This window comes from Herpailurus yagouaroundi, unplaced genomic scaffold (assembly GCF_014898765.1).
Source record: "Herpailurus yagouaroundi ecotype Mexico unplaced genomic scaffold, PumYag 141, whole genome shotgun sequence".
Lineage (NCBI taxonomy): Eukaryota > Metazoa > Chordata > Mammalia > Carnivora > Felidae > Herpailurus > Herpailurus yagouaroundi.
In genome coordinates, this window is record NW_024412396.1 from 3555551 (window position 1) to 3582019 (window position 26469).

Genomic DNA, 26469 nt, shown 5'->3' on the forward strand with positions numbered 1-26469 from the left:
CAGTAAGCCCCAAGGCTCTGTGAAGGTCCCTGGGCAGGGGCACCCGGGATTGCGTGTGGCGTGGGCGGCTGGCTGAGGCATACGTCAGGAAGGGATCAGGGCTGAGATGAGCAATGGTGCCCCTGGATACCTGGTGGCAGGAACTGAGACAGAGAGGAGGTTTTGCAGGGAAAGGCAGGGATGACAATGTTGTAATACTCCCCAGAAGGTGAAACCTGAAAGGAATTCGAGTTGGGTGTGGCCTCGCGGGGGCAGCCGGCTATGCTGACCCCTCCTGCTTCTTTGAGTCCCCACTCTGGGGCTCCCCGTGGTTGTCTGATTGTCTCCTGATGATAACCAAAAGCACTTTGAGAGCCAGACCTGTGTGTTACAGGCCTGCCTGTACCCATCTGCCCTTCCCTGCCCAGGGCAGGGCACGGAGGAGGCTGCAACCGACACCAGCTGCCTGGGAGATGGAAGGGTAGGGAGAAGACTCAGCACAGGGCCCAGGGAGAGGGCCGGGGAGGATGGGCCGGAGGGGCAGCAGGAGCAGTGGAAGGATGGGGTGGGGGGCTGAGAGGGCATAGGCAGAGGGACCCAGGAGAGGGGCTTTGTGGAGGGGTAGACCAGCCAAGGGGACAAGGACCAGGAACCAGATGGGATGGGGGGCAGGCTGCAATGAAGCAATTTCTGAGCTCACTGTGGGGGCTCTGCCCAGGGATGGGGGGGCCAGGGAGCTGAACGGCCTCAGGAAATGTCTCAGAGAGAGTGTCAAGGCCTCTGGTTAGGACAGGGTGGGTAGGAACCAGGATGAGGAAGGAAAAAGGGCAGGCCTGGGCCCAACCACCTCATCTTGATTTGTCCACTGAGCTTGGGCTCCTGTGGGGCCCTCATGTGGGCTTTTCTTTCACCTTGCCTGGATCCCCACCCCACTCTCACGTCACCCAAAGGGGCCTTTAAGGGTTGATGGGAACTCTTCCTCAGTGACTTGTCCTGAAAGCTGGAATCCACCCCTTGGTCCAGCCCTTGCTGGAGGAAGTCTCTGGCCAATTTCACTTCCTTCCAGTTCTCTAGTTGCTTCTTCCTGTATTTTCGGAGTACTCTGTGTAAACTTGGCTATAGCACTGTTCTCACAGACTTAAATAGTCTTCCCTAGTGCCTGGCATGGTGCTGGGAAGAGGATGGGCATTAAATAAACTTTTTTTTTGAATGAACATTGATCCCCCCTCAATGTCCTGAGCCTCTCTACTATTGAGTTTCTTAGATCTTGTTTCTCTTCTACCTCCAATCAAAACTCACTGTCCACGTTTCATTCCCTCAGAGCTCTGTACTCTTGCTTATGTTTCCAAGCTTGTTGGAGAGAAGCAGGGTGGTGTTCTGGAGAGAACACTGTACCCTCTGTTTTCTGGGGATACCAGGACTGAGGTCTAACTCCACACAGTGTGGACCCTTGGGGCCTCAGTTCACTCACTTCTTCCCATCAGTGGAAGGTCTAGATGACTTCTAAGGTCTTCCAGGGCTGAAGTGGAAGTCCTTTGTGGGCCAGGACCTGGTTTGTCTTATGCTCTGTGCCCCCAGAGCCAAGAATGGTGACTAGTGCAGAGCACGCTCTTAAATATTTGTTATGAGAAGGAACTGACAACTTCGATGGCTACCTAGTGCCTGGTGTTTTATACATGTTATTTCATTTCATTCCCAGAGTGATGGAGTTAAAATTTGTATATACATTTGCATGACTCTGAAGCCCATACTCTTCCCATAATACTTTGCGGCCTTTAGGAGACGATGCCATTGCACAAGGATTTGTTCTAATGATGGATGTGAAAGGCTGAAGGAGATCTGGAGACCCTTATTCTTATCATAGCATATAGGCAATGCCTCTGCCCCTCGCAGACCTTAGGAGATAATAGGAACTTAGGGTGGTAAGTGGAAGAGGGTGAGAGGGTGGTGAGGCTATCTGATCACTGTCATTTAAATGGGGTGCTTGCGGGGTGTCTGGATGGCTGTCAGTTGAGCAACCGACTTCGGCACGGGTTGTGATCTCGTAGTTGGGGGGTTCAAGCCCCACATCAGGCTCACTGCTGTCAGCGTGGAGCCTGCTTTGGAGCCTCTGCCCGCCCCCACCCCCTGTATCTCCCCCACTCACACTTTCTCTCAAAAATAAATAAGCATTGAAAAAAATAATAGATGGGTGTTTGGTTAGTTCCAGTCACCTGCTAAGCCAGCTCTCTCTAAAAAACAAAACAAAAAACAAAACAAAACAAAACAAAACAAAAAGCCCTAATTAGTAGCTTTTGTTGGTTTCTACGGCATATACACTCTCACTGTGGCTAAATTCAAGCAACAAATATGAAGTCACCACTGACTGCAGAGCTGGAAGAGAAGCACATAGTCAGCTCTTTTGCAAGCCAGTGAGCTGCCCTTCGCACACAACTGGAACAGTAAGCAGCGCTGTCCCCAGAAAGCTACAGGAAGGTCATGGCTTCTGCACATGCTATGGGCAGCTTTGGGAAATGTCAGCTCTCACTTTGCCTTTTTCAAAGATTAGAAAGACTAGACTGACAGCAGCTGTCCCATTACGTGGATGGCCCTCTAGGCTGCTGCCAGGAAGGCTCCCTCAGAACGGTCCTGGGCTCCCCTTTGGAACACACCCCCTGTTGCCTTGCCTCAGGCTGGGACAGCCCCTGGACCAGGCAAGGCTATTCCTTGCAGTCAATTCCTCAGGGAGCACTTCAGGTGGAACCATCCTGCAAGGAAGGATGGGTGTGTCGGTGCCATCGGCCTCTGCCTCTCACTTGGTTTCGGCCAGTACTTTCCTCCCAAATTCCAGGAAATCATAAATACCAAGGAATCTGCCCTTGCTGTGCCAAAAGCAGGCCCAGCTGGAAGGCAGCAGGCATCCCTAAAGAGATGGTGGAATGAGGGGGTGGAAAAGTACTGAGAGATAGGGGTGTGCCAGCTTCTGGTTGGGGAGGGACCCTGCTCCCCAGCTGAGGTGTGGAAACGGGCCTCGCAGCTGAAGAGCAGGCCTTGAGCTGGGCAGCTCTAGAGGGAAGAGTAGGAACAGATGTGGAGGAAAGGGGCCTTGTCCTAGCAAGCTCCTTGAGGACCTAAACAGCTTGCAGGTATGTCTTGGAGTCTTTCTCTCAAGTACTTAACACTGGCTAAGCACAGACAGAACCAGCAGTCAAAAATTTGTTGAAAGAGAAATGAGACTTTTATTAGCCTGCAGGATGTTTTTCAATACTAAGGCAAAAAGTAAAATGTAGGGGCAAGTAAAATTAAGGCATAAAGAAGTATCTAAGGGCCCCGAGGGCTCACCCAGGACATACAGTGGAGGTCTTCTCTTCATATCAAGGGTATGAGGTAGGCAGGAGAGGCTGACTTGTTTCACGGAGTCAGGCCCTACCACATAGCCCAAGGGAGAACAGTTGTGAGGTCAGGCCAGGAGGGTTAGAATTTGCTAGTGTAGAGGGTCATAATCCACTTGGGCATACGGAGGAAGCCAGGCAAGTAGGAGGCCAGCCAGCCCATGGTGGAGACATGAGAGAGAACTGAGCTCAAAGACAAATAGTCTTGGATGGGGCGGCCTGTGGACCACAGGAAGAAGAGAAGGGTTACACTGTCATTTCCCACTCCTCAGACACCTCCACCTAGGCTAAAGAGCCTGAGTGGGATGTGAGGGAGGAATGGGGAGAAAGTGTGGGAGAAGGTGAAGTGAGCAGGGAACGGAGGAAGGGAGGTCTAGGCTGGCTGCTGGGCCAGAGCTCTTACCATCCACATCCCGAAGGCCATAGCGTCGAGCAAGGTCACAAGATGGCAGCACCTTCCCACTCAGGCTCAGGATATTGGGGTCTGTGGGCACAAATACAGCTGAGAAGGCATGGCAGTGATGCAGTGTGACAAGGTTTGGGCCCAGTGGGACAGGGCACCACTGAAACAGGCTTCGGTGCCCAGAATTCTTTCTTTCTATTCCTAGGCCTCTGACTCCTGGCTATACTTCCTGCGGCTCCCAAACCTCAAACTGGGCCCACATAGGGTCTCCAGAAGCCGGAGAAAAGAAGGGCATATTCCTCAACCATATCCTGAGCCAGGACCCAGAACTGGCTACTACCACCCTGCAGATTCTCCATGCCCTTTCTTGTTACCACCTGCCCCCAACCGCTTTACCTGTTGCCAAAGCCACCACACATTTGCCACTCATTTCTGTGGTCTCTGCAGAGCTGAAATCAGATCTGAACTGAAACACAGGGGCAGAGAAGTGAAGGGTTAATTTCCAAGAGAACTGCCCAAATTTCTTTCCCACTTTTAGCTTCTATTCCAAGAGAGACAGGCCCTCATCACTGCACCTGCAGGACCCAGAATCTTAGAAGATGCTTGAGCCACTCTTCCCTACCTCCAGGTACATCCTGTACCCTGGCACCAGGACCCACTGCTTTTCCTAAGTGAAAGATCTTGGGATGTCAACTATGTCTGGACCTTCTAGGTTAGTTCAGGGCAGGGGTCAACAGCATGGGCTTCGGGGAAGGAAGCTTTTCCATTTATGGCATACATGACCTTGAGCAAGTTTCTAACCTTTCCAGGTTTCAGAATTGCCATCTGCAAAATGGAGATAATATCTCCTTTGCTGGATGAAAGGACATAATGTATGTATGCTGCTTGGCCCTGCTCCTGCCACAGTAGGCACCTGGGTATTTCCTCTTTGTTACTGTCTTGTCATTGAGGATGGAGAAGCTGATTCCTTTGCGTTCCCTCCCTCCCTCGCCCTCCCCCTGCCAACCTGCTTCAACAGGGGATCATCAGCGTTGTTGTTTTTCATCACAACCTCCTTCAGTAGTTCTGTCTGCACCAACCCTGGCCACAGAGACACATAGCTGACCCCGTGGCACCGCAGCTCCTGGGCACAGTCAGCAGCCAGCCTGTCGCACTGTAGAAGGACAGAAGGCAGGGGAGAGCCAGGGCGCCCGGCCACATCACCTTCCTCCCCTGCCTTCCTTGCTTCTGCTGAGGATGCCCCAGCCCTTCTCAGGAGCCCTGTCTCAGCTGTCCACCTTCCCCAGTGTGCTGCCTACCCTGGCCACCCAAGGGGAGCCCAGGCAAAGGAACTGTTTATGAAGGCGCAGAGGGAGAGGTGGGAGCCAGTGGGCCTTACTACTCCGATCATTGGGGATCGGATCTCCTGAGCTATGGGTACCATCACTGTCTGATGCCTCCCTAACCCCTGTGCTCCTGGGTCCTCACCGCAGCTTTGCCAACACCATAGGGGACATTGAAGAGATACTGCAGCCCCCCGATGGAGGAGATGACCACGATGAGTCCCCGGCCAGCTGGTACCATGAGCCGTGCTCCATACACTGAGCACAAGTAGTGACCTCTAGAAGGTGAGGCAAGGAAGGAGAAGGAATACATGACGTTCACTGCTGGCCTGGCTGCTGTAGCCCTGGCAGCTTCCTCTGCCCTCTAGGGCTAGAGGCCACTTCCTGAGAGCAACAGTGGTAAAAGGAACCACCAATGGATGCGTGTAAAGGAAAAACTCAGTTTTCCATTCTCCTATGTAGGGAAAACCCAGCACACATATACTCGATAACCAGAAAAACATTTCATTTGCATGGGAAACAGGATCCTCCGAGTGAAAACAGGTAGAGAGAATTATAGTTTCAAAAGGAAAACCCAATCTAAGGTAATGCAAAGGAAAGGCACAGTAAATGTGTACGTGAGTGGGGGAGGAGGTGAGGACATGTTGGCGGGCTTCCCAGAGGCTCACAAAATGGCCTTTATCTTGGAAAATTCATCATGGCTCAGGGACCAAGGCCTGGGCCTCTGCCCAGGCTCAAAACTCTGACCCGCAAGAGATGAGGGAGTGGAAGGCCTCTCTTTGGAAGGCTAAGCATGTGGGCCATAATTGCCAATTATCAGCATTTTAGGTTTTCTTTTCTTGCCTCTTGGCTGACCATCCCTCTCTGTCCTCATAATCTTTCTTCTGCCTTGGAAATCACAACTGGATTCTAATCCTGCTTCCTTGGTATTTCCACAAGAAGCTGTGGGTGTTCTTAAAATGCTTTAGGCACAGATTTTCAGATAATCTCTTAGTTACTCCCACAGGTGGCTGATCACACCCCCATGGAATGCAGTTTCTGAGAGGGCACTACCGTTCCAACAATAAAAAAGAGACACAAGTGGTGTGTCATGCTAGGTGAACTCTTCGTGCTGTGTTTCATCTCACTCCCATGCAGATGTATGTGTAACTCTGATGTTGGAGTGCCCTTGCCTGTGGATCTGGAGTGAGGATGTGGAGGCTAACATGGCTGGCACTCACACTCACTGACCTTCTCTTGATCTAAGACAAAAGAATTTCTTTTTTTTTGTTAATATCAACTACAGGTGGTGTGCATTATTCAAAGAGGGAGGCTTCCTTCTGATCACGCACTTGGATGTGCAGAGTGAGGCCGGAGAGAGGCCAAGAGCAAGTGCAGTTGTGTCAGTTCTGACAGAAACAAGGTAAAAGTCAATGTTCCCAGGTACAGATCCACCTGGATGGAAATTTTCCAGAGGTGTGAGACAAACGGGACAAAAAGGAGAAGAAAGAGATGGGGAGGTCAGAGAACAAGGGCGGGCATATGAGGAACGGTCCAGGGCCTCAGCTGAGTGAATGAGGGGAACCCAGACCCTGGGACAAAGGGAACACTTACCTGAGTCCCACATTGTTGATATCATCCCAGATGGAGGCAGGGCTTTCCCAGAATGCCTTCTTAGTGTTCTTTATAATTGCCTGGAAGGCAAAGGGAGTGTTGTAAATTGGATGATCTAAAGGCAGGCAGGTATGAGGGGCTGGATAATGAAAGGGATATGAGTGGGGATAAGGACTCAGGACTCAGGGGTCAGAGGGGGAGGTTAGGGATGTGGAGCTGGAATCAAAGTGTAAAGGGTACCAGGACCCCAGCGTAGGCGTTGTTGACCAGCACATCCAGACGCCCCTGCTGTTCCCGATCCACTTGCTCAAACAGGCTTTGCACTTCACTCTCCTGGCTTGAATCACATACCACAGGCACACACTGGCCCCCTCGAGACTGTGCCTGGAGAGACAGAGGGGATATGAGCTTATAGTTGCACATGAGTGTGAGACATAAGGCAACCCTCTTCAACTCCCAGCTTGGGAGGAGCTGAGAAGGGGAGGAGGCACTGAGAAGGCAAAAGTAGGAATCAAAGCCAGCAGCTGAGGGAATATGGTGAGCAATACCGCCCTCTGGTGTCTGTTTGAGGAGTTTCAGGAATGCTAGGTCCTTTCTCTACAGAGGGAAACAGATTGGGATCTCAAGCTTAAAATCTACATTTACAGAGGCCTACCAGGTGCAAGTAGTTGTATACTCTTAGTGGAAGGCAAGGGACAAATAGGGAAGGGGGGATGCTCCTGGGAAAGGAATATCTCTCTTCTTCCTCATCCTTGGTCATTTCCAACGTTCACACCATAAGCTCCCACTCTTCACCGCTCACGTGTAACCTCTCCTCTGTCCTGGCCCTCTTACCCTCACATCACCAATGCTCCTGCCTAGTTACTGAAAAATCAAAAACTTTCAGGCATGAACTATTTCTACTTTCCGTTCTACCTCACCCTTCACAAATGAGTCCCCATCCTCTAACTTCAAAGGAAGAAGAAATACCTTATTCAGGACCAATCCTCCTATTCTCCAGATCCGTGCTCTAGTTCCCACCCTCTTACCTTCTTGCCTCCTAACTGCTCCCCCGTGCTCCCAGAGCATTGTGTCTGCCTCTGATTTCCTGCTGGGTCCTATCTTTCCAAAGCAGAAGTGACATCTTATTTATCTTGGTAACCCCAGTGCTTCACCCAGTGCCTAGCAAACCAAATATATTTTTTCAAACTGAAATCCAGTAAAAAAAAAAAAAAAAAAAAAGTCAACTGAAAGTGTACAGCTCAATAAAGTCTTCCCTAAAATAAAGGAAAGCACAGGTCCACAACCCTTCAGCTGCAATTCCAAAATCCCTGAAGGTTTCAAAGAGAAGGTTTTTTTTCCATAAAACTCACTTATTGGCAAAATTTGACCTGATCTGAAGTCATTTATGGGCTTCATTTATTCCAGTCTGAATAAATATTCACATTTCGTGGAGGAATATAATGGTTTCAGGTAAGGGATTAGTGGAAGGAGTGGTTAATGGGAAGGGCTACCTCAGGTGGTGTGTGTCCTACTTGTTCCAGAGGAAGCACCCACCTCCTCAGCAGTGGCCCGCAGCGTGTCCATATGGCGGCCAGTGATGTAAACTGTGGCACCTGCCTGGCAGAGTTGCAAGGCGATGCCGCGGCCAATACCTCTGGAAGCACCGGTCACCACGCACACTTGGCCCTTCATGGGAGCTGCCATGACTCACATGCAAAGGGGGTAAAATCTGTGGAAGCAAAGACTTGCTCTGAGGGAAGCCTGCATCTTGTGTATGTGTGGAAGGGGGACCCGGATAGCGGGAGGGAGGAGGAGCCAAGGTTGGGATCCTCTGAGAAGAGAGAAGTTTCAGAGCAGGACAACAGTGCAAACCCCAGGGCAAGGCTGTTCGTCCTTTTTGGCAGGCCAAGAAGTAAATAAGGGGGCTCGGTGGGACTGTCCAGGGCTACCCACCTATAAGGACTCTCTGAAAGGGGTTGACCGGGTGGGGGGCGCTCAGCGCGGCAGCCCCTCAACGGCGGGTCCACGCAGCGTCCTGGGCTATCCAGAGCTCTGGCCTCTGGCGTGGCCCAGTCGGGCTGAGCCCGGAGGGGCGGCTTCCGGGTCGGGGGTGGGAGCGGGGACCGGGCACGCAGGAGGGAGCTCGCGCCCTTTACCTGCCCTCCTGCAGTCCCGGCGCCGTCTAGCCGGCGAAGTCCTTGGACTCTAGGACTTCGATTTTGGCTGCGGGGGCGGGACCAGGTGACTGCAACTGGATCAGAGTGTGAGGCTGGGGTGCCAGCCCGCGTTCCCGTCCGGGATCAGCGGAAGGCTTGGAGGAGAGGGTCAGAGAGCACGGGAGGCGGTGCTGGGGCCAGGACTGGCGACTGGAGGAGGGGCGACCTGGGGACACACACAGTCACCCGTCTAGGGGCTGTCGCCAATACCGTGACGTATATACTGCGCGCCGAGCACGCCGTCTTTCCTAAACTCCGTCCGGACCCGGCACGCTCCTACGTGCGTGACGTTCCTCTGCTACTGGAGACGCTTTCGCGGACGGACACGGCCTTGAGCACTCATGGGACCGGGTCCGCGCTCCCTCCACAAGGCTGGCCGCCGGTTTCCAGCTGGTGACAAACGGGGGCGCGGGGCCAAGGGATCGGGGCACCCCCCACCAGGCCGCCAGCGGCCTCCGGACGGGAGCTCGGAGCCAGCCCCAGACGCGCACCCTCACCTGAGCCCCGAAGCTCTGGGGTATTTCCGCCAGGCGCTGTCAGCCCTGAAAGAGGCTCCTGAGACCGGAGAAGAGCGAGGTGGGGAGACTTCAGGGTGAGACTAAGAGAGGGATTCGCTGGACATAAGTTCTGGGATAGGCAGGAGAATTTTCATGGGTCCCCAGGGCATAGGGACTTAGTCTATGTCTCCCATATCCTCTTCGTTGCTCCCCTCTCCCTCCTTTAGTTAACTAATGGAACATAACCATCCTCCTCTTAGTCTCTAAAATATTTCTTTTCTTGTCTGTTCAGAACTGATGGTGCACAATGTTTTGAAGGAAGTGGAAGCTGAGGCCCTAGCCTTGGCCACAAACAGGACTGGCAGTGAGATTATGCAGGAACTGCTGGGATTTAGTCCCCTGAAACCGCTGTGTCGAGTATGGGCTACTTTGCGCTCCAACTTCCGCTTTGTGGCCTGTCATCGATGCGGGGTGCATGTATTGCAAAGTGCTTTGCTGCAGCTGCCTCGATTGCTGGGGAGCCCTGCAGAGAAAGAGGAGGAGGACGTGGAAGAGGAGGAAGATGGCAAGGATGGTCCCTTGGAGACTCTGGAGGAGCTGGTTTTGGGACTAGCCTCCGAGGTGTGTGATGATTTTCTTTTCTACTGTGGAGACACACATGGCAGCTTCGTGGTCAGAACTCTGCTACAGGTGTTGGGAGGGACTCTTCTGGAGTCTGAGAGAGCCAGGCACCATGGCTCTCAGTCACCTAGTAAGTATTACAAGAGGGAAGTGGACGTAGAGAAGAGGAGAGTTTAGGAAGTCCAGTAGAAGAGAGTAAGCAGAAGAGTAATTCTTGCTGACCTTAAAGAATTAGCAGAGAAATTAGGACAAGACTTAACAGGCCAAAGATTAGTGCACAAAGAGGCCCAGACGTGAGGATGCATAGGTGTGTTTGGGGGACAGCTAGTAGAATAGGCCAGGGGTAAGAGGTGATTCATGAGGAATGGGTGTCAAATTTTTTTTAAACCACAACTCACAGATTTTTTTTTTTGTTTTAAACATCACTGAACATGCGTCTGTGTATGTATACATATATTGGACTCAAGCAGAACTTTGAGAAGTTAATATATATACAACCCATTCTGATATTTTCTTTTCTGTTCTATTCTATTGAAAAATTGCTGGTTAAGATCCACTAAAGTGATTTTATGATGCATTTGTAGGCAGCGACCTACAGTTTGAAAAACTCTGGGAAATAAGGTTAGAGATTTTAGATGAGGCCTTGAAGTCCTGAGAGTTTGGCCTATCTTCTACGGACCACTGGGGAGCTGTTGAAATTTCTTAGAAAAATTAAAACAGAAACGTAGTCTCTGTTTAGTCATCCAGATGAGAAGAGGTATTCATATGTGTTCTGCATCTCCAAGCTGAATCCTTGCTCATCTATGGGATTATTCTCCCTCCTGGATGGTAGTTTGTGATCCCAGCACTGCACGTGTTCTTGGTCTTCTTTCAGAAGCACAAAGGGCCCCAGCTCGGGAAGGTAAGCCATCTGATTTTGAGGTCCCTGAAACCTTCTTGAATCGCCTTCAGGACCTGAGCTCCTGCTTTCTGAAGGACATTGCTGGTAAGGAGGGAAAAAGGAGGAGGGTCTAGGACCTGCTTTTCTGGAGGTGAACTGTCATCATCTGAGGCCCTTACTTCGATCAGTGTTATTCCTTTTCAAATCTGATCGGGTTTGATATTGCAAAGACTCTGTATAGAGCTTTTACGTCCAAAGTCCCTGATATCTTTTGCTTGAGGTTTGAGGTTGTACAGGTTGTCTGGATTTTGGAAGAGCTGCTTTTATTATTTCTGCCCTCTCCCTCAGTATTTATCACTGACAAGATCTCCAGCTTCTGCCTTCAAGTGGCCTTACAAATCTTACACCGCAAACTGCCCCAGTTTTGTGCTCAGCTCTGCAGTGCTGTGATTGGCTATCTGAGTAGCCGCAATTCCTCAGCAGATGGCAGGTATGGTCTAGGCCTCAGAGTCCACCAAAGTTGATGAGGCTGTGTGAAGTAAATGAAGTGATATGGATATTTTAGATGCAATAAAGGCTGCTTGATCACCTTCTCCTTGTCCCTAGCCCCCTACTGCTATTTCTGCGGGATCAGACGAGCTCCAGACTCCTGGAGCAAGTGCTGCTGGTGCTGGAGCCCCCGAGGCTCCAGAGCCTCTTTGAGGATCACTTCCAAGGGCAGCTGCAGACCCTGGCCGCACACCCCATTGCCAACTTCCCTTTGCAGCGTTTATTGGATGCTGTTACTACCCCTGAGCTGGTGAGTTGAGAGTGGGGCCGGATCTGTTTCTGTGCTCTGTTATTTCTGCTAGTTTTTGTTCATTGTGCCTTATTTTATTGTGTGCCTGCCTCTGCATCTCTGAGTGTGTGCTGGCCATTCCCCTTAAAGTTATTCCTGGGGGTTACTCAGAGCTTATGACGAAAGTGCCTTCTCAGAAAGGATTTGTTTTGGCTTCTCGGGTTCCAATACCAGCAGGTGACTGGCTTAATCCAAATATGCAGCTTGAGGTTCCATGACCCGTGTTTGTGGTCAACTATCTGTAGCAATACAGAGTTGGGAGTTGGGGTAGAAGGGTAGATTATTTTTTTTTTTTTTAAGATTTTATTTTTAAGTAATCTCTACACCAAATGTGGGGCTTGAACTCACAACCCAAGATCAAGAGCTGTGTGCTCTGCTGACGGAGATAGCTAGGTGCCCCTAGAAGGGCAGATTTAATTCCAGTATCCCCTTATCTTGAGAGTGTGGCCATTTAAAGTATTGCTGCTTCCCTCATGTGAGGCAGCACCTCTAAGACTGCCCCTTGTCCTAGACTTCATCTGGCCAAACCCAAATCCTGATATTGGCCATGCTTATCTAGCACTTCTAGTTGTTTTCAGCAGGAAGATTTCTCTGAATAACTCAGTCCACTGTTACAGAATGCCAAAGATTCCTCATTCTGTGCCTCCCCTCAGCTGTCCCCCGTGTTTGAGGAGCTGAGCCCTGCCCTGGAAGCTGTGCTGGCTCAAGGTCACCCCGGGGTGGTCATTGCCCTGGTGGGGGCCTGCCGCAGAGTTGGGGCCCACCAAGCCCGGGTCCTGCAGCTGTTGTTGGAGGTGAGTAGGTGTTGCCCTCAGTTCAAATAAACAGGTGTTGCCCTGTTTATGCCCTCAGTCCAAATTCCACCTGTTAGGACCTCTCTAATCTTCAGTGGTTGTATCTCTGGACTCAAGAGGCCTAATGTCCAAGGAGTTCACAGATCCAGGGAGAAATGAGGCCAAACCCATCTCATAGCCCTGGAATGAAAATTGTCTCCCAGAACTAAGAGAGCAGTTTATTTAAGGAATAAATGTTTATTCAACCCCTGTTATGTGTATAGGGGCTGGGGATACAGCAAGGCAGATGAGATCCTGCCCTTATTCAGCTTACATTCTCACATCTCCTGAATGCTTTCCTCTGTCTAGAGAGTCGGGGTTAGGGATGAGGTAGCTCTCCGATTCATCATGTTTTGTCTTCTCCTCTAGGCATTCCACTGTGCGGAGCCCCCTTCCCGGCAAGTGGCTTGTGTGCCTCTCTTTGCCACTTTGACGGCTTATGAGGTATACTATAGACTGGCAGAGGAGGAAGGGGCAGTGCCCGCAGAGCACCAGGTGAGGTAGGAGAGGGGCCAAGTCAGTGACTAATTGGGGCCAGGGTTTAAAAAGTCCTTCACCCTTGTGGTGAGGGTGTGGGGATCTCTGGCTTCATCCAGGTGGGGGTGGCACTTTGGTGGCTGCCTCCTAAATCCCTGTTTCTGTCCTACCAGGTGGAAATGGCCACGGCCAGGGCTCTGGGGGAAGTGACAGTCCTTGGGTCTCTTCTGCTTCAGCATCTGCTGCACTTCTCTAGCCCTGGTATCGTACTTCGAAGTCTGGGTGCCTTGACGGGACCACAACTTCTGACTCTCGCCCAGAACCCTGCTGGCTCCCACGTGCTTGATGCCGTCCTGACCAGCCCCTCCGTGACGCGCAAGCAGCGTCGCCGTGTGCTGAAGACCCTAAAGGTTCTGGTTTCTGCTTTGATTCCCCCACCAACATCCATTTAAGAGAACATGAGCTTGCCCTGAGACTGTCCTTCAGAATCAGAGAGGATATATCGTTCCCAGACTCTTTCGACTCAGCCCATAAACTTCTGAAACTTCACTTCCCCGTTGCCCTCCCCAGTGCACTTTTGTGGAATGCCCTAGGGGGACCTACCTTGCTTGTTTCACTGCAGGGACAATACGTGGCTCTGGCCTGTAGTCGTCATGGCAGCCGAGTGCTAGATGCCATCTGGAGTGGAGCAGCCTTGGGGGCCCGGAAGGAAATTGCTGCCGAGCTGGGTGAGTACCTGCACCTCTCTCTAACCTTTCCAAACTTCCCTCACTCCAGATGGCTGAGTGGCTGGGGAGGGGACTTAAATACAGCAGAGACTTCAGTTCAAAAGGGTGGTGTTGGCCATGGGTTCTTAGCAGTCTGCCCTCCTTTCCTCTGCTGATTATGCAGCCCTGTGCTCCCGCCCTCTCCTGGCTTCCGTTCTTTGGAGACTGAGGTATTATCCTTGAGGCCAACCCAGGGCCCAGGGAAAATGGAGGGACCTTCACCCAGGGAGTGTCGCTTTGAGCACGGGGGGTGACTGTATGATGATACTGAACATGAGTGATTCCCTTTGCAGGGGAGCGGAACCAGGAGCTGATAAGAGACCCTTTTGGCCACCACGTGGCTCGAAATGTGGCCCTGACTACTTTCCTGAAGCGCCGAGAGGCTTGGGAACAGCAGCAGGGGGCAGTGGCCAAGCGGAGGAGGGTTTTGAACTCAATACTTGAAGACTGAGGCCTTTGGACCTGGGACTGGGTGATGGGGAGGGTAGCGGGAGTATCTGTCCTGTCCCCTTCTTAGTTTAAGTTGGAATCAAAAGTCTTATTAATAAACATTTTTATATTTTTATTGGAAATGTTTTTATTATTTTGGGGAAAAGGGTATAAAGAAATAGAGATCTCAAGGTAAAATCAGAAAGGGCTGAATTCAGTGCACTAGGAAGCTTAGGGACAGGAGGAGTTGCAAGGAATCTAGATGTAGCAATGATCAGGGTGGGGTCAAGATACTTGGGGACAGGCTTGTGGCCTTTCCGGGTAAGTGGGATGCTGGAAAGATGGCTAGGAAGGGACAGCATTCTTCAGGAAGGGTATAGGCTAGGGGTGTAAGGCGTTATGCTGATGAGGCCTGTCACAATGGGGTCAGAAGGCATTGGGGAAATCAGGTGAGTTACCTAATCTGCACTGTCTTCAGATCTCCAAAGCTGATGCTGTCACAATCCTCATAGTGTGTCTCTTGGAATGAATCTAGGGGCAGAAAGCAGCTTGGGGCCCCTTCTCAGTAGGGGTGAAGGCGACCCTGCCGCTGCCAATGCCATTGTTCGGCCCCTTCTATTAAATGGCGAAGGCTGGAGGAAATTCCCAGCAACATATGGCCCAGCCCTTGCAGCAGTGCAGAGGTCCAACGGAGGAGCTCCCTGAAGGGCAGAGACAAGATGAAGTCGGATGGGTGGGGGAACATGGGAGGAGGCTATAGAGGGGGTTTTCCACAAGGGAGAGATTATGAATAGGGGAGTATAGAAGAAGGAATTAAGGGCGCTGCAACTGTAAGGGGATGAGGAAATACGACATGTTGGTCTCTGACCTGAGTACTTTCTTTGGGCCGAGTCCTTGAAAGTCACAACTCATGGAGTAGAGCCCATAGAATGTGGCTTTGATATTGAGGCTGCCAAAGAGGTCTCGAGGGTTTTGCTTGTATACGTCAAAGGTGATACGGGCGATGTCCTTGCTGTGCTTGGGCTTCTCCCGGCCCAGGCCGTATGACAGCACCCCACTCTGTAGGGTACACTCATCAGTGCCACGCACCCTCACACCCTGACACCCACAGTGTGCACTGGGCACACAGTTCCCCACCAGCACTGGGTCAGACCCACCCTTGCCTGGACTCTTTGTCCCCTGTATGGTGTCCTTGGCAACCCCTTACCTCTCCCAGTGTCTCTGCCCCCAAGATCACGGTTGGGCTAGAGAAGCTTGGGAGAGATATAAAGGATTGGTGGCTTACAGCAAGCCCCACTATGGGCCTCTCACCCTGCTGGGGGTCCAGCTCTGCCCATACTCCAGCACCATCAGGCACGTGTCATCCTCCAAAAGCTGGAAGAAGTCCTCACTCTCCACGGCGGTCCCATCCTCCTCCAGCACCAGTGTTAGCATTCCACTCAGCAGCAGGGCCTCCAGTGCCTGCCCAGCCACAGGAAGCAGGAGGGAAGGGGCAGGGCTTATCCATGCCCCTCCCTCTCCAGCTGCCCCACATCCACTGGTTGGCTCTGGATGCTGGTTGACACCCCAACTCTACTTCCTGGGAAACTGCCATTCTTCAAATGGCTCCAGCTCTTGGTGCTTAGTTGCCGGGGGACCCTCGCTAAGGGCTGACTTTTTTTAACCTAGTTGCTCCTCTGTCATTGTCCTCTTTCCCTGTTACCCTCTGAGCCAATCCTAGTGGTTTGGAATTGAAAAACTAGTCAGGTTCTCTTGAGGTCCACCCTTCTGTCTTCTCTCCAGTGTCTTACCTCACTGTCCCCCACTCTCAGAGAACTGTTTTCAGTAACAATGACCCTTAGCCTTTTTGAGTCTTCACTAGTGCCAGGTATCTATGTAGACTTTACATACATGTCCTCTTTGACTCCTTTCCACAACCCTAGGAGAAAGGTGTAACATTATTCCCTTTTTGTAGATCAAGAAACTAAAGTTTTGATAGGTTGAACAACTTCCTACAGTGTGACACTAGCAAGTGGTAGAATCTGGACTTGAACTTGACTTGTCATATGAATCACCATTCCATACTGACTTCTGAATGCCATTCCCCCAACCCTCCCTAGCTATTCCTCCTCCTACCCCCTGGAAAAGAAATAACCTAAATACAGCATTGGTCATTGGGCTGAACCGCGCCGCACCCCCCCTCCCCCACTATAGCCCTCAGAGGGAGGAGCAGCCATGTAACTAACCTCAGCCTTTCTGCTCACTCACTGTAAGTTCTCACTCTTCTCTAGCCCCTGCAGTAGGAACTTAGGGATTTGGCTCACTTACCTTATCTAGCAGTTCCTGGCGGGTGGCAGCTGTCAGACCTTTCCGGGTGGTTCGCTTGTGATCACAGACACGGAAAGGTCGCTGGGGTGGTGGAGCTGAAGTCCAGACTTTCCTGCCAAACTCAGAGCTCATACTGGATACTGACCTGGTAGTTGGGAAGAAAGGTCAAGAAGTGAGAAGTTTGGTGAATGCAGTAGGGATGATGGGGTGGGGTGCCTGGGGAGTTAGGGAGGGATCTAGGTTTGCAGATCAGAGTAGCCTAGGGAGAGACCATGGAGTGGGGGCGGTGAGTGGTGGTTCCATAGCTGGACAAGCCCGTTGTGGAAAGTGGGGGCAGGGAAGAGAAGGGGTGAGTATCAGAGTCTCCTGGGGGCCGAATGGAATTTTGTTGCCATGCCCTATCCTCAGAGTTGGAGGGTAGAAAGGAGGGTTAAAAATCACCTGAGCAGGCCGCTGGGGTTCAGGGCTGAGAGGTACTCCATGGTGGAGGGAAGGAGCAGGGGAGTTGCCTCTCCCACTGAGTTCTGGGCTGTGTGGTTCTCTGCTGTGCTGGGGCTGAAATGGTGGTGTTTTCAGCTACACAGCTGGGATCTCAGCTCCAGTGAGGTGGGAGATGAGTCAACCCGGACTCTGGTCCCCCCTGCCTGGCCAGTAAGAAGGGCAAAGTCCAAGGGGAGGGAGAGAAGGAGGGGCCTAGATGGGATAGTGGAGGAGAGATTGAGGCCCAGAGTTGCCCACAAAAGTCATGAGGCTTTTGTGCGTGCGTGCGTGTGTGTGTGTGTGTGTGTGTCTGTGTCTGTCTGTCTGTCTGATGGCAGTGTGTGCTGAGGATAAATGGGAACTATGTAAGGATGGAATGTGGTCTCTGGTGTTTTTCTTTCTATGGAGAGAATTTCTAGGAATAGTTCCTGGCTCCCAACCCTAGAGAAGCTGCGTTATACATGATTTGCACTGTACTTGCTGCCACCTACCGTGAAAGCCATAAACTGCACCATTAGGAAAGGGGAAGCCAGGCTGCAGGTGGGATCATGGGCAGAGCTTGGAGGAAATGAAGGGTGAGACAGTGTGCCAGGGTGGCGTGTGAGGAGAGGATGGATCCTGTTCCCTGGATCCAGGATCACCAGGATCCTGTCTGGGACCCTGGCCTTCCTGCTTTCCTGCTTCTTCCTCCGTCTAGGGGAGGGGCCGGCTCAACATTTCTCTGGCTTCAATCTCCAGAACTGCTCACTTCAGCTACACTGCATTAGTCACTTTCTCTCTCACCTTTCTCTTTTGGCCACTGAATCGGCGTGAAGGAGATGTGAAGGGGAAGGGGGTTGTCTTTTGATGGCATCAAGACTGGCTTTGGGTGCCCTGAGTCCCATCTCTGATTTCAGCTATAGTTGTGGATAGTTGTATGGCAGCTCAGACTCTCACTAAGACTGAACCCCTCACATGAGTGTAAATCTCTGCTTTCCTGCCTAGGTGTTTGAGGCTGCGGCAGCCCACTCAGCCTCCTGACACGTATAGGCTGCAAGTGTGTATAATGCCTCTAGGACAGCCCTCAAACAGTGAAGAAGGCAAGCTGGGCATCAGTGCCCCAGTCTTCTGTCTTTCTGGAAGGCATTCTGTGTAATTCTGAGAGCTTCCTAATCCTTACTGAAGAGACTCAATAACACACTTATTTGGCTCTCTCTTTCCCTCTCCTCCCCTGCTCCCTCACTTCTACTTCCTGAGCTGACTTCCCAGATGCAGAATTACCTGTACCCATGCTAATTCAGGCTGTGCTTTGGAAGTAACCCAAACTGAGACAATACTGGTGTCCTGGCTCCCAAGGAGTGCCCAGTTCTAGCTGGTAACTGGGCAGGGGTCTTTCCCCTTACCTCAACTTAAGTGTACTAGGTCCCCCTCAAATTTCTTCATTTCCAGGCTTTGCCCAGAGAAGGCTTCTTTTCAGTATGTCTCTACCAATGCATCCTTTCCTACCTTCTTATCTCGTAGCTCCGTAGGATGGTCTCTTTGTGGTTGTGTGTTATGATTCCTCAAAGAGCTGATAAGTCCCTTGTACCTCCAATGCATCCCCCAGAACTCAGCACTGTGACTGAAAGCTGTCATTGGTAGCCCTTTGAGAGCCCTGGGAGTAGAAAGAATGGAGCAGGGCATAAGGTAAGAGATGAGAGTGATGTGGGTGCATAAGGCAAGCTAAAGGCAGAGCACAAACTAACAACTCCCCTGCCCCCAGGTGGGATATGTGTGATATTCCTCAGGCACTCCTAGCTGTGCAAGAACAAAGATAAGAACAGAAAACAATGGTTAAACTGATAGAGATCACAGGACCTGAGTCTCCATCAGTTTACAAATATCTTAGTAAATTACAAGAAAAGGGCAATCTCATCAATAGTCCAATCTCCAGGACTGTCTTAATGCTCCCTACTGTCTTAATGATAATACTTTGCTAGAGGGCAAAACAGCCTTAGCTTGGCAATAGCTAGGCCCCCAACAATCTGTAACTCCTCTTTAGCATATGGAAATCCCTTCAAGAAACTTCCTCTTGACTTTATCTCCTTCAGCTCCACAGTATATAAAGGATCACCCCCTCACACTTATAAACTGCTCTTCCTGCCCACAGGTTCTGTCCCCATGCTTTAATAAAGTCACCTTTTTGTACCAAGGACATCTTCAAGAATTCTTTCTTGGCCGTCGGCTCTGGACATCACCCCCATAACCTCAAAACCTCATCAAGAGGAGTAGGTAGCAGGCTGAAGAAAAAGAGGGCTCAGCAGGATCAGAAGTCAGGAAACAGGTCAAAATAGAGCAGTTGGGGGAACGAGTAGTTTGGGTCACCTTCTCTGCTGAGTGTAGGCCAGGGAAGCCTCAGCACGTGGTGACAACTGTCCCAACAACTGGGGCCAGAACTGCCCGAGGGATGAGGGCAGATGCAGGACCCAGGATTTTGTAGTGTCCCTACTTACCTACACGATCAGGGAACCTTATCTGTATACCTGCAGGTAGTCCTGTTTCCTAGGGAAGCAGCCTGTCACATGCCTGGACCTGTTAGTGATGGGAAAGGGTAGAGTGCGGGAGGAGCCCCAGGAAAGGCCTGAGAAGAACTCCACCTCGTCCCTCCCTATTCCTAGTCTCACACTGCAAATCTAACTGGCAGAGGACAGGAGTAGGCACCTCACTCACTGCTGCTGTGCCTTTCAGCTTCTCCAGCCCCCTCGTGGGCCTGATCCTACTAGCTCCCAGGTGGGTAAGTAGATCTGCGCATGCACCTTTACTTCCCACCACTCATTTTGCCCGAAGGTATAAGGAATGGGGCTGGACAGAGAAGCAGCCCAGCTAAAGGGGTAGAGGTGGAGGTAGTGGCAGCCTGGGAGTCAGGACTGGGGAGGTCGGCTGACTGACAGCAGGGGATTTGGGTTCCAAGAAGTAGTGATTGAGTAGGGGCCAGGGTAGGTCAGGAAGTCAGTCAAGGCTTTTAGAAGAGAGGAAAGTGGGAGGAAACGCAGTCCCTTCTCACCTGGCATGAGGGGTACCCCGGGCTTTTGCCCCACCCCCTAAATGCCCTCCATGGCCTTTTCCATCTCCCGGTAGGCACAGAATGCTGGCCTGTTACCGACCCCCGGGGAACGAGACGCTGCTGAGCTGGAAGGCCTCGCGGGTCACAGGCACGGCCTTCCTGCTGCTGGCGGCGCTGCTGGGACTGCCGGGCAATGGCTTCGTAGTGTGGAGCTTGGCGGGTTGGCGGCCCGCAAGGGGGCGACCGCTGGTGGCCACGCTGGTGCTGCACCTGGCGCTGGCCGACGGCGCGGTGCTGCTGCTCACGCCTCTCTTCGCGACCTTCCTGGCGGGGCAGGCGTGGCCGCTGGGCCAGGCGGGCTGCAAGGCGGTGTACTACGTGTGCGCGCTCAGCATGTACGCCAGCGTCCTGCTCACCAGCCTGCTCAGCCTGCAGCGCTGCCTCGCCGTCACCCGCCCTTTCCTGGCGCCCCGGCTGCGCAGTCCGGCCCTGGCCCGCCGCTTGCTGCTGGCCGTCTGGCTGGCCGCTCTGCTGCTCGCCGCCCCGGCCGCCGTCTACCGCCACCTGTGGGGAGACCGCGTGTGCCAGCTGTGCCACCCGTCGCCGGCCCACGCCGCGGCCCACCTGAGCCTGGAGACGCTGACCGCCTTCGTGCTTCCTTTCGGGCTGGTGCTCGGCTGCTACGGCTTGACGCTGGCGCGGCTGCGGGGCGCCCGCTGGGGCGCCGGGCGGCGCAGGACGCGGGTGGGCCGGCTGGTGAGCGCCATCGTGCTCGCCTTCGGCTTGCTCTGGGCGCCCTACCACGTGGTCAACATTCTGCAGGTGGTCGCCGCGCTGGCTCCGCCGGAAGGGGCCTTGGCCAGGCTGGGCGGGGCGGGCCAGGCAGCGAGAGCTGGAACTACAGCTTTGGCCTTCTTCAGCTCCAGCGTCAACCCGGTGCTCTACGTCTTCACCGCAGGGGATCTGCTGCCCCGGGCAGGTCCCCGCTTCCTTACAAGACTCTTTGAGGGCTCTGGAGAGGCCCGAGGCGGGGGCCGCTCTAGGGAGGGGACCATGGAGCTCCGAACTACCCCTCGGCTCAAAGTGGTGGGGCAGGGCCGGGGCGATGGAGACCCTGGGGGTGGGGTGGAGAAGGACAGTCAGGGATGGGACCCTTGACACCAAACCCTACCAACCCGGCCTGCTCTTCCCTATCCCCTTCCGTCGTCCCTCCCCCAGAACTCAGGGAACAACTGGAGCGTTTGGGGAGCCTTCTCTGGCCACAGTTTGGATCATTCTGGGCAGGCCCAGGTTCCTCCAAACTGAGGGATTGCAAGTGGTGGTGGTCCTTGTTAGTGAATATTGTGTGCCTGCAGGTAGGCATGGGCCTACATGCCAGAACTGCTTACTTGTTGCCAATAGCTACTGTGAAATACACTGAGGAGGGGGGCATTACATGATGGGTTAAGCATGCCCACACTGGTAGTTCATTATGCCTGAGTTGTACTGAAGCCACCTGGTTCTCTGCTGGGTCAGTCCAAGGCTGGGCACTGCCAGCCTTCAGTGGCATCTTGACTTGTCCTCCCGACTCTGGGTGGCCTGGTTCCCTCCAGCCAAGCCATAGACCGCTCCGGAAATAAAGGGAGAAAGAGGAAGGAAAGGTATGGAGGCTTGAATGAGAAAATGGGGATGGGAGCCACTTTCTGCAGTCTGAAAGAGTTGAGTGGAGAAAACGCCAGCTCTGGAAGTGGAAAGACAATGTGTGGGGTTAGAAAGGAAAGTTTTCCTCTCTTGTGGTTGGTGCAGTGTGGGGAGGGAGGCTGGGAGCCCTGTCTTCCTCTCTGAATCCAACTCTTCCCCCCGAAGGTCACCTGACTCAAAAAGGAGCCCAGGAGCAGGCACAGGCTCACCCAGGGGACATTTGGGGCTTGGGGTGAGGGGTACGGGGATTGTGTGGATGACTGGAGGACAGGAAGTTCTCAGGGAGGTGACATCTCTCCTTGGTCTCCTTTTTTCTCTGCCAAGTCTTGACTCCTCCCAAGACTGCTAGCTGTTGCTCACTGCCCCCCCATACCCCTTGGCCCCCATCTTTTGGAATCTCTCTATCGCTAGGTCCCCAAACTGTTCTGAATCCTGACGCTTTTGAGTTTGAGGATGTAGGATGGAGTTCAGAGGACGTCCACATGCACACACATGTGGTCGCTAGGGTGACTAACATCCCCGTTTGCCCAAGACTTTCCCAGTTTCACCACCAACAGTTTCTTGTCCCAATCCTCAGTCCCTGGCAAAACTAGATGGCTGGTGACCTGAGTGCTCACCCGGACCACCATCCCAGGTTCTGCTTTAGTGACTGTTCACATCACTCAGACAGAGGCCAAGAAAGAGTAAAGGAAATTCAGTCTGCAGGGTCACGCCAGGGGCACCCAAACTGGGGCAGGGTGGAGCTCTGCATCTGGGGGGCAGGAAGTATGCTTAGAGTATCTAGCCTGGGGTGGAGGAAGAAAGGCTGTTGAGAGACATGGAAGTGGGGAGCAGTTTGGGAGAGGAGGCGAAGACAACCCAGTTTCTGTCAGGAGGGGCCTCTGGTTGACCCCTGAGCTCTGGGCCAGAACTTGCATCCTCTGACACTGACAGCGGGAACTTCTTCCTGTTCTCATGTGTCAGGGCAGAAGTTCCCTAACTTCCTCCCTTCCATAGTCCCTGTCTTACAACCTCTGTGGTCAGAAAGCCCTTCCTCAACTCTGCCTTCCTGCTGTGGTTTCAGCCCATTTCTTTGCATCACATCCTCTGTCTCACGGCTACTGGGTCAGCTCTGCACTGGCCCTTCTCAAAGCAGAGAGGGTAAAGGACCTCAGTGACCACCAAAGATGGACCAAAGTGCATCTTTCCTGGGAAGTGACAGAGTTGGAAAGGAAGCAGAAAGGCTCATGGTCAGATTGAAGGAAAGACTTTTCAGTTCTCAGTCCCTGCAGAAGAGGTCAAAGGGAGAGACTGCACTCCTTCCAGGAAGGGAGAAGAGTGACCATTCTTTTTTTTTTATTAAAAATATTTTTTTTAACGTGTATTCATTTTTGAGAGACAGAGAGAGACAGAGCATGAGCGGGGAAGGGGCAGAGAGAGAGGGAGACACGGAATCCGAAGCAGGCTCCAGGCTCCAAGCCGTCAGCACAGAGCCCGATGCGGGGCTCGAACCCACGAACTGCGAGATCATGACCTGAGCCGAAGTCGGACGCTCAACCAACTGAGCCACCCAGGCGCCCCGAAGAGTGACCATTCTTGGGGCTGTTCCTCCCTGTACATTCCTGGTTTCCCCTCCTGGCAGGGCAAGCATAACGCATCACTGCCCCTACTTCCTCTCCCTATGCTCAGCCTCCACTTTCTCTGTGTGTCTGAGGTGGGACTGGACAGCCAACTATGGGAAGGTAGGAAAGAGGTGATGCTGACCTCCTTGCCCAGCGCCCAGATCTTCAATCCAAATTCATGTGGCAGGGTAGCCACACGTCCAAGCACAAGGGAAGTGGTTGGGGAAGGGGAAGAAATTGGCATTCTGTGTAATACAAAGGAGGTCCTTTGGACTTTGGCTTCTGCCAAGAAGAAGAATTGAACCAATCTTTTTACATGAGGGAAGGGATGGGGGGGTTCTGGAAGAGCCCGACCCCCCAACTCTGCTCATGGCTTGAACCCAAGCCAAGGACAGACAGAGTGCTGTCCTCTTCAAGTCCTGATGTTACCTAAACCCAAAGCCATAACCTAGCCACATCTTCCTGGAGGACAGGAAGTTCCCAGGGAGGTGGCATCTCTCCTTTGTCTCTCTGCGAAGTCTCGATGCCTCCCAAGACTGTTAGTTGTTGCTCACTTCCTATTAATCTAAAAATTATTACATGATATTATTTACATGACATGTAAAGATATCCAACATTCTGGCCTCTCAATATGAGCCCATTTCCCTTCTCCAGCTTCCTTCCCTCCTTCTCCTGTATGACCCAGGGCAGTTCTCCAGTCTAGACCTGCATCTGAGGCCACACCCCAGCCTACTCACTCCCCTCACCCCTCTTTCCTCTCCCTGCACCTTCTTGGGCTCTTCTCATCTGGTCCCACCCCTGAGGAGTCCTCCTCCCTGCTAGGCTCTTCTGGAACATAAAGACCATCCCTCCCCCCTCCCCAGTGAAGGGAGGGCTAGGAGTTTCAGCCCCACCCTCAGGAAGATGTGTCTTCCCCCTCCTCTGCTTCTTGGTACTTCCTCTCTGGCCAACGTTGCTGACAGCACCCAGACCTGGGGCCAGGACCCTGGAACTGGGACACATCTGGTAATAGGCTACGCCACTCTGCCCTGGCCTTGGGATTGGCACCAGCTTCCAACCAGTACGCGGCAAAGTCTGTAAGTAAGTACCCTGGGAGTAGGGAGGTAGTGGTGGGGCAGGTTACAGCCATGATCGAAAGGGCAAAGGAATTTCCAAAGAAAGCCTGGCTGGGGAGGATTTGTTCCTGTCTCCTATCCACAAACTCCTCCCCATTCCTGTTATTCCTGGTGGGCCCTGGGCACCTCTGGAGAGAGTGAGGTGATTGGTGGAAATCATTGGAACTGAGGGGGCTCGGGGCCTGGCAGGTGACTGAGAAGCTAGCCTTTTGAAGGGTGTGTCCTTGTTAAGGAAAGCATCCCCCCACCCTGCCCCTGCCATTTGGTTCTGGGTTTCAGAAGGGAAGGAGGCAGAAAGGGTCTGCTGTTGTTGCTCTGCATTTTGCAAATGGGTCTGTGGGCAGGAAGGAGCCCCGGGGCCTAGTTAGGAAATCAGTGTTTCTACTCAGCCAGATCCCCTTAAGACAGGTCTGTTGACAGTGGTGAGGACAGTATATTGCAGAGGTGCAACTGATGCTGCTGATTTGGAGCCGGCTACAGCCATCAGGCTAGGTGTGTCCAGGGTGTCGGGAAACCTTGGTTCCCCACCCTCATGCCTGTGTTCACCCTCACCTTCCAGGTCCTTGCAGTGGCCCCGGACGCTACATCTTCTGCAGCACCTCCTCACTAGGTGTCATGTTCATCGCTCTGCTGACGATCATCCTCCTGTCAGTGGCACTGGTTGTGGGGCTTCCCGGCAACAGCTTTGTGGTGTGGAGCATCCTGGTAAAGATGCAGAAGCGCTCTGTCACTGCCTTGTTGGTGCTGAACTTGGCCCTGGCCGACTTGGCTGTATTGCTTACTGCCCCCTTTTTCCTCCACAACGTGGCCCAACGCACCTGGGTGTTCGGACTGGCTGGCTGCCGCCTGTTTCACTATGTCTGCGGAGTCAGCATGTACGCCAGCGTCCTGCTGATCACGACCATGAGTCTGGACCGCTCGCTGGCGGTGGCCCTCCCCTTTGTGTCCCAGAAGGTTCGTACCAAGGCCGTTGCCTGGTGGGTGCTGGCAGGCATCTGGGTGATGTCCCTTCTGCTGGCCACGCCCGTCGTCGTGTACCGCACGGTGACCTTGGCACCGAACAACTGGAGCCTGGTGTGCTTCCTGAAGTACCCCAGCGAACGACTCAACGCCTTCCATCTACTCTTCGAGGCCCTCACCGGCTTCCTGCTGCCCTTCCTGGTGGTGGTGGCCAGCTACTCCGACATCGGCCGCAGGCTGCAGGCCCGGCGCTTCCGCCGCAGCCGCCGCACGGGCCGCCTGGTGGCGCTCATCATCCTGACCTTCGCCGCCTTCTGGCTGCCCTACCACGTGGTGAACTTGGCCGAGGCGGGACGGTTGCTGGCCGGCGGAGAGGCGGGGCCGTTGCGGAACCGGCTGCTCCTGGCGCGCTACGTGTTCATCGCGCTGGCCTTCCTGAGCAGTAGCGTGAACCCCGTGCTGTACGCGTGCGCCGGCGGTGGCCTGCTGCGCTCGGCCGGCGTGGGCTTCGTCGCCAAGCTGTTGGAGGCCACCGGCTCCGAGGCGTCCAGCACCCGCCGCGGGGGCACCCTGGCCCAGACGGTGAGGGGCGCCCCCGCCACTCCCGAGAATGGCACCACCGAGAGCCTCACCGGCTCCAACCCTCTCCAGTGAAGCGAACTGAACTAGGTCTGGGTGGTGGTGGTGGTGGTGCTGCCGCTGTTGGTGGAAGGTCGGCTTTCCTCCTGGCGGAATGCCCCCACGTTGGCCTGGCCCAGTGCTGTACCCCTAGGAGGAGAACGCCAGTGGGGTGGAGCAGAAGAGGAGGGAGGGGCGGGGCAGGTAAGGGCCCAGTGAAAGCCTGGGGCAGCTTTGCTATTAAAACTGAAGCCTCAAATTGGGTCAACCCTGTGTGTGGGGCGTGTGTGTATAATGGGGAATTAGGACTGCTGCTGGGCGCTCTTCTGGGGATCCTTCTCAACAGTTGAGAGGCACATCACATCCTGTGCTTTTCAGTTTGGGAAGGGACACAAAGATACAGAAACCAGAATCCCCTCTCCTCCCCCATTCTGAGGCAGGTGCCCTGCCCATCATACTTAGAGCACAGGTCTTACAG

At 53.2% G+C, this 26469-nt stretch overlaps 5 protein-coding genes across 13 annotated transcripts; 3 read left to right on the forward strand and 2 right to left on the reverse strand.

Moving 5' to 3' along the window:
• Nucleotides 1-3173: 3173 nt before the first annotated feature.
• On the reverse strand, nucleotides 3174-9042 carry DHRS1 (dehydrogenase/reductase 1). Of its 2 annotated transcripts, none has more exons than XM_040476807.1 (9): nucleotides 8807-9042; nucleotides 8205-8379; nucleotides 6909-7052; nucleotides 6669-6748; nucleotides 5221-5353; nucleotides 4760-4906; nucleotides 4150-4219; nucleotides 3754-3834; nucleotides 3174-3569 (listed from the first exon to the last, which is right to left on the reverse strand). In XM_040476807.1, the coding sequence occupies exons 2-9, from the start codon at nucleotides 8352-8354 to the stop codon at nucleotides 3433-3435; spliced, it is 942 nt and encodes a 313-aa protein (XP_040332741.1). In that variant the 5' UTR covers nucleotides 8355-8379; nucleotides 8807-9042; the 3' UTR covers nucleotides 3174-3432. The 2 variants fall into 2 exon arrangements, with proteins under 2 accessions (XP_040332741.1, XP_040332740.1); XM_040476806.1 differs by having other exon boundaries at nucleotides 8604-9042.
• Nucleotides 9043-9109: 67 nt separating this feature from the next.
• On the forward strand, nucleotides 9110-14351 carry NOP9 (NOP9 nucleolar protein). Of its 2 annotated transcripts, none has more exons than XM_040476791.1 (10): nucleotides 9110-9442; nucleotides 9656-10114; nucleotides 10859-10969; nucleotides 11213-11354; nucleotides 11471-11663; nucleotides 12356-12496; nucleotides 12905-13030; nucleotides 13186-13422; nucleotides 13635-13740; nucleotides 14073-14351. In XM_040476791.1, exons 1-10 carry the CDS (start codon nucleotides 9208-9210, stop codon nucleotides 14228-14230), a joined length of 1908 nt encoding a protein of 635 aa, XP_040332725.1. In that variant the 5' UTR covers nucleotides 9110-9207; the 3' UTR covers nucleotides 14231-14351. The 2 variants fall into 2 exon arrangements, with proteins under 2 accessions (XP_040332725.1, XP_040332726.1); XM_040476792.1 differs by having other exon boundaries at nucleotides 9343-9458.
• Nucleotides 14327-19247, reverse strand: CIDEB (cell death inducing DFFA like effector b). 3 transcript variants are annotated; one of them, XM_040476809.1, is made up of 6 exons: nucleotides 19153-19247; nucleotides 18481-18628; nucleotides 16516-16660; nucleotides 15520-15669; nucleotides 15077-15267; nucleotides 14327-14909 (listed from the first exon to the last, which is right to left on the reverse strand). In XM_040476809.1, exons 3-6 carry the CDS (start codon nucleotides 16645-16647, stop codon nucleotides 14771-14773), a joined length of 612 nt encoding a protein of 203 aa, XP_040332743.1. In that variant the 5' UTR covers nucleotides 16648-16660; nucleotides 18481-18628; nucleotides 19153-19247; the 3' UTR covers nucleotides 14327-14770. The 3 variants fall into 3 exon arrangements, with proteins under 3 accessions (XP_040332743.1, XP_040332744.1, XP_040332742.1); XM_040476810.1 differs by lacking the exons at nucleotides 18481-18628; nucleotides 19153-19247 and adding an exon at nucleotides 16957-17167 and having other exon boundaries at nucleotides 14327-14739; XM_040476808.1 differs by lacking the exons at nucleotides 18481-18628; nucleotides 19153-19247 and adding an exon at nucleotides 16957-17165.
• A 384-nt stretch (nucleotides 19248-19631) lies between these two features.
• Nucleotides 19632-21469, forward strand: LTB4R2 (leukotriene B4 receptor 2). 2 transcript variants are annotated; one of them, XM_040476799.1, is made up of 2 exons: nucleotides 19632-19747; nucleotides 20092-21469. In XM_040476799.1, exon 2 carries the CDS (start codon nucleotides 20099-20101, stop codon nucleotides 21173-21175), a length of 1077 nt encoding a protein of 358 aa, XP_040332733.1. In that variant the 5' UTR covers nucleotides 19632-19747; nucleotides 20092-20098; the 3' UTR covers nucleotides 21176-21469. The 2 variants fall into 2 exon arrangements, with proteins under 2 accessions (XP_040332733.1, XP_040332734.1); XM_040476800.1 differs by having other exon boundaries at nucleotides 19641-19743.
• LTB4R (leukotriene B4 receptor) lies at nucleotides 19640-26259 on the forward strand. Of its 4 annotated transcripts, none has more exons than XM_040476803.1 (2): nucleotides 19640-19747; nucleotides 24973-26259. In XM_040476803.1, exon 2 carries the CDS (start codon nucleotides 25029-25031, stop codon nucleotides 26025-26027), a length of 999 nt encoding a protein of 332 aa, XP_040332737.1. In that variant the 5' UTR covers nucleotides 19640-19747; nucleotides 24973-25028; the 3' UTR covers nucleotides 26028-26259. The 4 variants fall into 4 exon arrangements, with proteins under 4 accessions (XP_040332737.1, XP_040332738.1, XP_040332736.1 ...); XM_040476804.1 differs by having other exon boundaries at nucleotides 19641-19743; XM_040476802.1 differs by lacking the exon at nucleotides 19640-19747 and adding an exon at nucleotides 23163-24378.
• Nucleotides 26260-26469: the final 210 nt, after the last annotated feature.

Excerpts from the sequence above, each read along its gene's own strand:
- DHRS1 (XM_040476807.1), bottom strand. The coding sequence starts at position 8,354 with ATGGCAGCTCCCATGAAGGGCCAAGTGTGCGTGGTGACCGGTGCTTCC. Across the intron at positions 4,907-5,220 it reads ATGGTGTTGGCAAAGCTGCG|TGCGACAGGCTGGCTGCTGA; the intron begins GTGAGGACCCAG and ends GTCCTTCTACAG. Across the intron at positions 3,835-4,149 it reads TGTGGTGGCTTTGGCAACAG|ACCCCAATATCCTGAGCCTG; the intron begins GTAAAGCGGTTG and ends TTGTGCCCACAG.
- NOP9 (XM_040476791.1), top strand. The coding sequence starts at position 9,208 with ATGGGACCGGGTCCGCGCTCCCTCCACAAGGCTGGCCGCCGGTTTCCA. Across the intron at positions 9,443-9,655 it reads TGAGACCGGAGAAGAGCGAG|AACTGATGGTGCACAATGTT; the intron begins GTGGGGAGACTT and ends TTGTCTGTTCAG. Across the intron at positions 11,664-12,355 it reads CTGTTACTACCCCTGAGCTG|CTGTCCCCCGTGTTTGAGGA; the intron begins GTGAGTTGAGAG and ends GCCTCCCCTCAG.
- CIDEB (XM_040476808.1), bottom strand. The coding sequence starts at position 16,997 with ATGGAGTACCTCTCAGCCCTGAACCCCAGCGGCCTGCTCAG. Across the intron at positions 16,661-16,956 it reads AACCCCAGCGGCCTGCTCAG|GTCAGTATCCAGTATGAGCT; the intron begins GTGATTTTTAAC and ends CCCAACTACCAG. Across the intron at positions 14,910-15,076 it reads GGCCCAAAGAAAGTACTCAG|GGAGCTCCTCCGTTGGACCT; the intron begins GTCAGAGACCAA and ends TCTGCCCTTCAG.
- LTB4R2 (XM_040476799.1), top strand. The coding sequence starts at position 20,099 with ATGCTGGCCTGTTACCGACCCCCGGGGAACGAGACGCTGCTGAGCTGG.
- LTB4R (XM_040476803.1), top strand. The coding sequence starts at position 25,029 with ATGTTCATCGCTCTGCTGACGATCATCCTCCTGTCAGTGGCACTGGTT.